The sequence below is a fragment of the Grammomys surdaster genome, unplaced genomic scaffold (genome assembly GCF_004785775.1).
Source record: "Grammomys surdaster isolate TR1022 unplaced genomic scaffold, NIH_TR_1.0 126109, whole genome shotgun sequence".
Lineage (NCBI taxonomy): Eukaryota > Metazoa > Chordata > Mammalia > Rodentia > Muridae > Grammomys > Grammomys surdaster.
In genome coordinates this window covers 4,694,883-4,705,375 of record NW_021620917.1, presented here as the reverse complement: position 1 = coordinate 4,705,375, position 10,493 = coordinate 4,694,883, and the positions used below count along the sequence as shown (strand labels likewise).

Here is a 10,493-nt window from a genome sequence, read left to right as displayed (position 1 = left end):
GATTGGGCTCTTCACACAGAGAGCTCTGGCTCTGCCAGACTGAAGCCACAGTCCTCACTCCTTCCTTGGGAGACAAAAATAGACATTTATCAGACGGAATCCAGCCGGCACCTGCAGTCAGGGGCATTCAGGTAGTCACTCCTTGATGACGAAATGAGTGGACCTACAAAAAGCTCCTGACGTGCTGTGGGACTTCACACAAACGCCAGGCCCTGGCAATTTAGTTCTGGTCACCCATCAAGAGGTCTACAGGGACTGTGGTCTTGGCAGCTTCTAAGTCCCGACTCTGAATGTTGCATGCCCCTGCGGTCATACTGCATTAAACATGCGGTCGGGGCGGAGGTGTGGCTCAGAAGTAGAGCATTTGCCTAGCATACAGAAAGACCTTGGCCCTATCCCCAGCATCATACAAAAGCTCCTTGAATTCCATCTCCACAGGTTCGCTCCCACCCACCCATGGCTCACTGCTGTCTGTTTTGCTAGTTTTGGGAAGCCTGGTTTGTACCAACCCCCTCTCTGCGCTTCCTCCTCGGCTGCATCTGGTGGGCGGAGGTGAAACAAGGAGAGCAGAGGGATGTGGTGTTTCCTGGATCTTGCTTTTTCACAGGGATGGCGTCTTCAAGGAGGGTGGTTCCAGTCTGTTCCTGGCTTTTGAGGTAAGAGGAACAGCATCTCATAAGGTCCCTGCAAGCACCGAGCTCCAAGCCCAGCTGGCTTCCTGTGCACTCTCCAGAGCTGCCCAGGGCCTCCTGCAAGCATCTGAGTGTGAGTGGTGTGAGTAGCCATTCACTTTTTCAGCTGTCCACACAGGTCAGCTGCAGCAGCGTGGCAGTCAGCAGGTGGACAGCCACCCACGGGGCAGGGTCACAGTCTATATTTTCTTGTGTCAGTGCTTGCTTAAAGAGTGGGTCACAGAGAGAGCATGGGCTCTTTTAGCGATGAACTACCTACCAGCCCACACAGAAGGCTCACTCCCGTTCTTTAAGCTCAAGGTGATGTGGAAGTGTTGCCGTGGGGCACAGTGATGTCACTTACCCATCTCACATACCTGGGCCCGCTTTGGTTCTGAATGCTGAGGTCTGAGGTCCTCAGAAAGGTCTCCACTCCTACTATCCCCAGAGATGAAGTTTGCTGCTTCCTAAGGCCCCACTTACAGTTCACAGGCCACAGCTGGCTGTGTCCCAGACTAGCCACACTCTCAGAAGGCTTAGCCCAGCCCACAGCCTCTGCTCCTCACCCCATCCCTACCACAGTCCCTGGTGATTGGGATATAACATCCCTCTGTAGTTTTGGTTATACCAATGGCCCTAGCTGGCCAGTCAGGCTTGGGAAACTTTACATACAAAACCAAGCCAAGCACAAGGACTCTGTCTTACAGATCAGGTGAAGTTCAGGCTGGCAGAACTTCCAGTTCCCACATCAACTCCTGGAGAGGTCAGTGGGAGCTCACTGTACTGCCCCCACACCCCAGACAGGCTACCACGCCCCTCCCCCAGGCGATTTCTCTGATTCCGATAAGCCAGGGCAGTCTGCTCTGGCAGTGGCGCGTGGGTGGAGAGCACAGGACACAGGACACCTGCCGAAGCCAGAGGCTTTGGGCACCCTCATTTACTGGGGCAGCTTTCCAACAGGGTTTACCTTTAATAGATTAGCTGCTACACCGAAGCACAGGAGGGTTACAGCTTTCCTGTTTTTCAGAGGCATGTTCGTAGAAAACCCAAGTGCAGGGGCTGAGCAGACCTCGCTACCTTCTAGCCAGGCTGGGTGTACAAGATGGCCCTGCTCTGCAGCTGGGGTGCCATCTGGCACAGCCCCTTTTCCCGAGGTGGAGCACTCCTTCAGGTGAAGGTGAAAACACCCCATCCCAGCTCGTGACAGCTCCCTCACTCAGAACACTCAGTGCACAAACAGCTGCTGTTAAACCAGGGAGGGGGGACAGGGCGGTATGTGGACCCCTGCTGGCCCCAGGGAAGGTACAGGCACAGGAAGGCCACCTGGAGCCGCTGTCTTATGCCTTAGCAGGTGGGGTCTGAAGCTTCCAGAGGTGGCATCAATCACAGGGAACACAACCAAATTCTGGCATGGAAGCAGATTTACGGAGGGCTCCAGTCGGCTGCAGTGTAAAGTAACCAGCAGTTTACTGAGAAACTAACTTGGCAGGCAGCCTACAGGCCAAATGAGCCAGCCAGGGTCCTGGCTGTGTTGTGTTTTGCCCCCTGGTGGAAAAAAAATGGGTAAGCAGCTGTGCCTGGTCCCATCACAGTATTAGGGGTACTTAAACCTTCCAGGAGCAGGTAGACAAAGTTGGGCCCCCTCTTCCTGGTCTCTAACTGCCAAGCCCAGCTCACTTCCTGAGCGTCCCATGCCCAGCCTGCTATGTGCCGTATCAGGCAGGTGTTTCGTGGAGAAGGATGCCAGGAATTAAACGGTCCCTAAAAGCAAACCTCTTGGGTGTTCCCACTGGCTAGTCCAAGCAGGAACCTTATAACATTAGTTTTTTCCTGAGACAAATGCCAGTTCTATGAAACCAGGAAGTTCCATCTCCAGTGACCTATGGAGACCACCGGCAGCCAGTCCAACAGGCACTCTGGAGGGGACACTTGGGCAGCAGGCCTAAGCTACATGGAACCCACCCCAACTCATGACTGCTCACTCTGGATACTTCTAAAACCCTGCCCAAGCCCAAAGTCCCCCCTTCTCACCCACTGACAGGGGCTAATTTCACAGACAGGGGACCAACACCTCCAGCTGCTGGATGATGAGTGGGCCAGATGGCACTGGTGGCCTGCAGGTACCTCTGTACTACTAGTGACAGGGTCGTACTGGAATTTGTCCTTCCCTGAGACATTATCTCCTCTGGGACAATGGACTGCCGCCTGGCCCTGCTGTCTGCCTTGTGTCTGGGTGACCTGAGCCATCCTCGGGCTGCTTCTCATTAGCGGTTGTACCATTCAGTGTGCCGCTGCCTGGTACTCTTCCCAGAGTTCATCCTCCTGGGGTGGGGGGGATGGAGGTGGTGGGGGATAAGAACAGGAGGAACAAGGAGCCCATGCGACAGGGACTCAGATGGGAACCCTGATGTCCATAGCTTCTTGCTGGCTCTCCTATGACTGCACCCTGCTGTGGCAAGGGAGACTTAACTGTAGCACCTGTGAAGGCACTGGGCAGCAGTGGACCAGGAAGGCTAGGCCTACATGGCAGCTGACAGTGCCAAGGTTGAGGGCACGCAGGACTTGCCGCTGCCCTGGCTTGGGGTGGACGTTATCTGTGGGCACTAGAAACACACGGGCTGAAGCCAGAAATGGAAGTGGGAGATGGCTACCCTCCCTCCTTCCGTCCGTCCGTCCCTCCATCCCCAGAGAGCAGAGTCACCAGGATCCCTCAAAGGCATGGGCACGACACATAAGAAAACGGATGGCCGAGGTGTTCCCGAGCGAGGCAGGGCTCTTCCCTAGCAAGACAGCCATCTTCTTAGGTTCAGAGTCCTCTAACTTGTCCCCACAGCCACCTCACCTGGAGGCACGACTGGGGTCCTAGAACGGGGAGGGGCTTTTCTTCCTGGGCAGGAATGGCGAAAAGATGACGTCATCTGAGTCATCTGAGCAGATGTCCTCCGCAGGTGGCGGGGACAAGGGCTGCAGTCTTGGGGGAGAGAGCTCAGCTGAAAGGAACCAGAGAGGGAAGTTAGGCACTGGGAGTCAGTCACAGGGTGTAGACGGGCCGGAGCCACACACCCATCCGTCCGTCTGCAGTTCCTGGCACACAAGACTGAAGGCTCACCCACACAGGCAAGGGCCCACCTTCAGAGCCCCCGCAAATGACACTACAGAGCCTTGTGCTGGCTCCTGCCCTTGAGGTAGTCTGGCAGCTGCTGATATTAAAACACTTGCAAGCCTACTGTGTGATGCACCTGGAGAGCTAAAGGAGGAGTGGGGGGAGGAGGAAGAGGAGGAGGGAAAGGATCACACATCTGGGGCTAGCTTGGGTCATACAGTGAGTTTGAGGCCAGCCTTAACTACAGAGTAGTCCTACAGAGTAAGATTAGCTCAGAAAACAAGCCCATGCAAAGGGATTCGCAACTGAGTGGCCCCGGTGTATAGCAGGTCCTGGCTGCATAGCTCCCCAACCCCCAGCCTGCCCTGCCTGGTGTGGGGCGGAGATGAGGCAGAGCGGGCAGAGTGGGCAGAGGGGACGTACCCAGGGATGGCCCTGCACTCCCGGTGCTGCTGCTCCTGTCCTCGCACATCGTGTCCTTCCCACTGGGCACAGCCTCCAGACTGGATGAGGACGGGCAGTCCCCGCGGCCACCTCGGGGGGAGTCGGGGACCACGGGAGCAGGTTCCGATGCAGCCGTCTGCCTCAGCTCCTCCGCGGCACAGAGCCCTACGCTGACTGCTCCTAACCATGAAGGGGAATGCTCGGTTACCGATTTGAAATTTAAAAAGAACAAGCAGATTCCAACCCAACCATGAAACAGATGACATGGCTGTCCAGCGCTTCCTCAACAGCTCCCACCACAGTTCATGTGAACTGCAGCCGCAGGACGCTTAATGGCCGTCATCAGGTCCTCTGTTACTGCATTTCATAATCTCTCTGTGTAGGCACCCGTGTACCATGGTGCGGACGAAGAGGACCAAGGACAACCGGAGTTGGGGTCCTCACCTTCCAGCTTGTCTGCCTCAGGGTCCCTCTGTGGTGTGCTGCTGGTCTCTCCCTCCTCCATCTGTCTCCTCACAGGAGTTCTAGGATTAGCACATGACTGACTGCACCTGGTTTTACCTGAACCTCCCTAGCCATTTGGGGGGGCGCAGGGGGCGGGCATTATTTTTCAGATAGGGTCTTGCTATGTAGCTCTGGCTAGCCTTAACTTATGATCCTCCTGCCTCAGCGTCTAGATTCCTGGGATTTTGGCCTGTGGCATTAGTCGTTTTTATTTTCTTTCTCATTCCATCTGTTCTCTCTCACCTTTCCTCTTTCCCTTTCTCTTAAAAAAAAGGGAGTTTTGTTTTGTTTTGATTCCGTGTGGTGGTGGCACACACCTTTAATTACAGCACTCAGGAGGCAGAAGCAGGTGTATCTCTGAGGTTGAGGCCAGCCTGGTCTACAAAGTGAGTTCCAGAACAGCCAGGGCTACACAGAGAAACCCTGTCTTGAAAAACAAAAAGAAGAAAAAAAGTTTTATTTTATGTGCACAGGTGTTTTGCCTGCATAAATGTCTATGCACCACCACATGCCCATTGTAGTCACAGAGCTGTGAGCCACCATGTGGGTGCTGGGAACTGAACCCGGGCTCTCGGGAAAAGCAGCCAGTGTTCTGAACCAACAAGCCACCTTTCCAATCCCCTGCCTTTCCTGTAAGAGACAGGCTCTCCTAACCTCAGGCTAGCCTCACAGTCACGCTTGTCTGCTCCGGAGTGCCTTACCCTCTGTCTTTCCCAGGACTAAAGGCAGGCACCTCTGTATTCAGTGTTCTTTAAAAGTACAGCCAAGGGCTGGTGTGGCTCTTGTGGCTGCACTGCCTGGGATGCCTTGGGAAGCACAGGCAGGAAGCAGGCAGGTAAAGGCTACCCTGGGCCACGGATTGAGAGCCTGTTGCAACATCAAACCAACCAATGCACAGCGCCAACACAACCAGCTCAAAGGAACCAGTCATTTGCTTTTCTCACATGGACACTGATCCTGGGGTTGGGACTTGCTCAGCAGTGGATGCATCTGGGCCAGTCTACACAGGTGACAAATCTGCCACTTTAAAATTTGATTTGACAAGAGAAGGAAAGGGCAGCATAAATAAACATCTCAGCCCTGACCAAATAATTTAAAGGTCACCAGACACTGGACCCGGTGAAATCAGCACAGACAGCTTTTTGGAGAACAGGCTAAAGCCTCTGGGAGCCTAGGGGACTGCAGGCTGGCAGTGGCTTTGGGGTTCCGCCGTCTGTGTGTCTGCATTCTCTGAAATCCCAGGGCTCACTGTGCTTTGCAGACAAGGGTTTAGAGAGAACAGTAAAGCTCTGACAAAGCTCAGAAAGCGACTGCTGAAGCAGAAGTGAGTTTCAACTGTGACACAGGTTAAGCATGGTGTGGCAGGGGGGTTCTCCTAAACAAGCTCCTACAGGGCAGCTGGGAATAAAGGGGGTGACAGTTCCAGTTAGAGCTAACTAAGGGTTGGAAATGTGACTCAGCTTACAGTACTCTGCCCCATGAAGGACTGATATGTAAGTGGTAGAGCATCCCTTACTGTGGGGCTGGGGCGTGGCTCAGTGGTAGAGCCCCTGCCTAGAATCCCCCAGTGAGGGACTGGGGTGTGGCTCAGTGGTAGAGCCCCTGCCTAGAATCCCCCAGTGAGGGGCTGGGGTGTGGCTCAGTGGTAGAGCCCCTGCCTAGACTCCCCCAGTGAGGGGCTGGGGTGTGGCTCAGTGGTAGAGCACCTGCCTAGAATCCCCCAGTGAGGGGCTGGGGTGTGGCTCAGTGGTAGAGCTCCTGCCTAGAATCCCTCAGTAAGGGGCTGGGGTGTGGCTCAGTGGTAGAGCCCCTGCCTAGAATCCCCCTAGGGGCTGGGGTGTGGCTCAGTGGTAGAGCCCCTGCCTAGAATCCCCCAGTGAGGGGCTGGGGCGTGGTTCAGTGGTAGAGCCCCTGCCTAGAATCCCCCAGTGAGGGGCTGGGGTGTGGCTCAGTGGTAGAGCCCCTGTCTAGAATCCCCCAGTAAGGGGCTGGGGTGTGGCTCAACTGCACTTCTTTAGCTTGTATAAGGCCTTGGGTTTTATCGCAAGCACTCCAGAGAAGACAAAAACAGTAGGGTGAGCACTAGTCGGGCTGAAGGCCAGCTGGCCAGGTCTCTGGGTGAGGTAGGAGTCAGCGTTAAGACCCTGTCTTCACTGTGTGCTCCTTCTGCCATCAGAGAGCTGGGGGCTTGCTTGGGAAGGTACTGCTCTGACCACTGCTGCCACACACATTTACCTGAGTAGGGCTGCAGGTCTGGCGGCTCCTCTGCCTCATCTTCATCCTCAGCAGCCTCCCCACCGCTCGCCTCGCTGTCCTTTCCTGATGGACCCCATTCAGTATAAGGCATGTCAGTCTTGGGCAGGACCAGCCAACTTACCTGGTTGTTCCCAGCAACCACCCACCTCTTGTCCCTGGCAGCCAGCACTTGTCGGACCCTGCCAGCCTTTCTTAGTTCTACCCCTGACACCCAGTGGCTCAGCACAGAAATGTCTGGGACTCAGGTGACTCAGTTTCCTGGGCCGTCATATGCATGGGCAGAACCTCAGCCGAACTTCTACATCTAACACGACCCAAAGTCCCCAGCAGCCTCCTTGCTTATCCTTGACCATGTCAGGCACAGGGAACCACTGCTGTAGCTAAGGAGCGGTTGCAGGCCCATCCACCGAACAGTGGAGCCCATGGACTAGTGGACTGCGCTGGGCTGTCTCACTCAGATCTCTGCTTGTGAAGAGAGATGCCCCACGGGCAGGGGCCCTACAGGGACTACCCCTCAGTGTGGGTCAGCCCTCATAGCTGGGGACAGAGTCTGCCTGTGCCCTGGGCTTGCTTTTTATATGCGTGTATATACCTGTGTTTTTGTGTGTGTGTGCATACGTGTTTGCATGTTGTTCACGTGTGGGTTAATCTTGGTATTATCTCTCAGATGTTGCTCATTTTGTCTTTTGGTTTTTAGGACAGGGTGTCTCACTGACCAGGAACTTGCTCACCTGGCTCAGCCAGCTGGCCGAGGAGCCCCAGGGACCTTCCTGTCTCTTCCTCTCCGGTACTGACATTATAAGCATGCATCACCATGCCCAAGGGGGGTTAAGATGTGAGGCCTAGGAACTGAACTTGGATCCTTCTATTGCCCTGCAGGCAAGTTTACCAACCAATCGACACTGCCCCCCTCGCCAGCTCTGAGCTTCTTTATCCTTTTTTTCCCCCAGACAGGGTTTCTCTGTGTAGCCCTGGCTGTCCTGGAACTTGCTCTATAGACCAGGCTGACCTTGAACTCAGAGACCTGCCTGCCTCTGCCTCCTGAGTGCTGGGATTGAGGGCGTGCGCCACCAGCACTCTGCTTGCTGTTCTCAATGGAAGCAGGGCCTCATGGGTACTACAAAGTGCTCTATCACTAAGCACATCTTCAACCAGCTTTGGGGTTCTCATGGAGTAGAAAAGGGAATAAAAACAGTGTTTCCCTAAACAAGCAATCAGGAAAAGGCCTGGCCCAAGAAGCCCTGAAGAGGTAAAAGCCAGGTAAGCTTTAACTGCACAGCTTTGCAGGGGACGTGTCGGCACAGGACCATACCGCTGCCACCAACTGCCTCAACTCCCAGCTGTGGTCCCAGCAGCAATGGAGGGTGAGTCGAGGGTCTCTGGCATAAGTTATGAACTTAGGTTGAGGCAGCTGACATTGGGGACAAGCCACTGGGGACTCAGCCTTGTTTTTTTGGGCTTAAACCTTGGAGGGCTGCCTCCCCCTTGTGTCAGAACCAAGTGAATGAAATTACCGGGAGAAGCTGCGAGGGATGGTGGGGAGATGGATTCTGAGGGCGTCACTGAAACAGCTCCCCTCTGAGAGGACACGGCTATCTCTCGGCAGCAGTTGGCACTGGAAGACAGAAAGCTCCGGCTGACCGAGGCTGGGGAACGCAGACCACCCGGCCTGCCTGTTCCAGCACTCGGCCCCACTGGTCAGCTTCCTCCACAGGTGAGACACTGGACACATGTGCCAAGGGCCCTGACACTGCGGCCCTGAGTCTGTACCCTTGGTTCATGTCCTCAAAGCTCAGCACCCCGTCCTCCCCCACTGAGCTCAGGATGGTCAGTCTTACTGGTTTGTCTTTTTGAGATCCTCTTGCTAAACAACCTAGGTGGCTACAAACTCACTCCGTAGCCAGGCTAGCTTGGAACTCACCATATAGCTCAGGCTAAATCAGAATTTTTTTATGTAGCCCAGGTCACTCTCAGCCTCCTGTGTTCGAGGATTACAGGTGGGTACCACTGTGCCAAGGTCACCGTGAGAGCTCGGCCCTCAGCGCCCACACACTTATGGGCCCTGTTCCATACGGTGTCCACACATCCACTTGCTGCCTTCAGTCCTCCATGGAGATGCATCCTAGAAAGGTCTTCTCCAGAGGGCAGGAGCCTATGGCCTACCCTAACAGTTGTTATGGTGAACTGCCAGGCCATGGCTCTCACAGAGTGCCATGACAACATACACCATGTCCTACTGGAGTCCTAGTTGGCCCTAAAATGGGTATCCACCATCCCCGAAGTAACTCAGCACAGAGGTGCCTATGGCCTACTCACATGAACCTGGCCTGGGCCAGGTACCCACGCAGGATGGACTGGATCACGATGATGGCCTCCTCTTGTGCTGGGTTGTCCTCAGCTGGGGAGATGGGGCTTGGGACACGGGGTATAGGAGAGCTCTGCAGTCAATGACAAGGGGGAGCGGGCTGTCTGGGGCCACCCTGTCTCCAAATGTACCAGGCAAATATCTTCCCCCTGGGGGCTTCCCAGCTGACACCTAACAGTGTCCTCCCTCCCTCCCTCCCCTCCTGCATTCACTGGGTATGCTGGTTAAGACTTCAACGCTAAACTCGCCTAAGATGTGTCAAAGGGACCACTGCCGGGCTGTCCCACCACAGGATGGGCAGAGCACCAGGCTCATCTGCTCAACCGGGAAGGCTAGTGGCTTGTAAGGGGCTTGAAATTCCTGTAAGGGGCTTGAAGACACGCAAGAGGGGCTGAAGAGGGGCGGAGCAACTAGTGTCCGTCCATTTCCAGTTACCTGGTTAAGAGGGCTGGGAGACCTGCAGTCTGGGGCTTTGCTTCGTACAAGCTTTGAACGAGCTCGATGTCCCCTGAAGGCCGCCTGGAGCACAGTCGCTGCCTGGCAGGAAAGAAGGAAGGACTCAGAAGATGGTGCTGGGTGAAGATGAAAGAGTTATGGAGAAAACTCCTCTTCCTGCTGTGTAACCTCAGGGGCATGTCACAGTGCCTCCCTCTACCTCCTCTTAACCCCCCATGCTGGCTGTCTCTCCCCCCTCCCCCGCAAACCAATCCTGAACACAGTCAAACTAGTTGCTAAGCACAGTTATACTAGCTGCTAATAATAGTTCAAACTTTACACATTACTTTGGCTTTTCCAGTCAGGGTGTTGCTGCATAGCTCTGGAAGACTTCAAACGTGTGCTGAACCTCATGTTTTTGCCCCCATGAGTGCTTGGATTGCAGATGTGTACCACAGTGTCTGCCCTGGAGGCCTCACATACTGATATGTCTCCACAGCCAGCCTGATCTGTTTTATATACTTCCTTTCACACACATCCTTCTGAGTCACAAAGCTACAGCAAGATATGTTTCTGGTTTTTGAGTGTTGGTGTCTGAACCCAGGGCCTCCTGCACTCTGGATAAGCACTGTACCACTGAGCCACACCCCAGCACCTCACTGGGGGAGTCTAGGCAGGGGCTCTACCACTGAGCCACACCCCAGCCCCTCACTGG

The 10,493-nt window shown here is 54.9% G+C and overlaps 1 protein-coding gene across 1 annotated transcript in view; it reads right to left on the bottom strand.

Moving 5' to 3' along the window:
• Positions 1-1,593: 1,593 nt before the first annotated feature.
• Positions 1,594-10,493, bottom strand: part of Iqce (IQ motif containing E) — a 35,040-nt gene continuing 26,140 nt past the window's right edge. Inside the window, exons 17-22 of the mRNA XM_028756016.1 lie at positions 9,779-9,880; positions 9,295-9,416; positions 8,493-8,593; positions 6,958-7,041; positions 4,198-4,398; positions 1,594-3,661 (exon numbers count right to left, since the gene is read on the bottom strand). Coding sequence (XP_028611849.1) covers positions 3,534-3,661; positions 4,198-4,398; positions 6,958-7,041; positions 8,493-8,593; positions 9,295-9,416; positions 9,779-9,880 — 738 coding nt within the window. The 3' untranslated portion in view covers positions 1,594-3,533. The remainder of the gene's footprint in view (positions 3,662-4,197; positions 4,399-6,957; positions 7,042-8,492; positions 8,594-9,294; positions 9,417-9,778; positions 9,881-10,493) is intronic.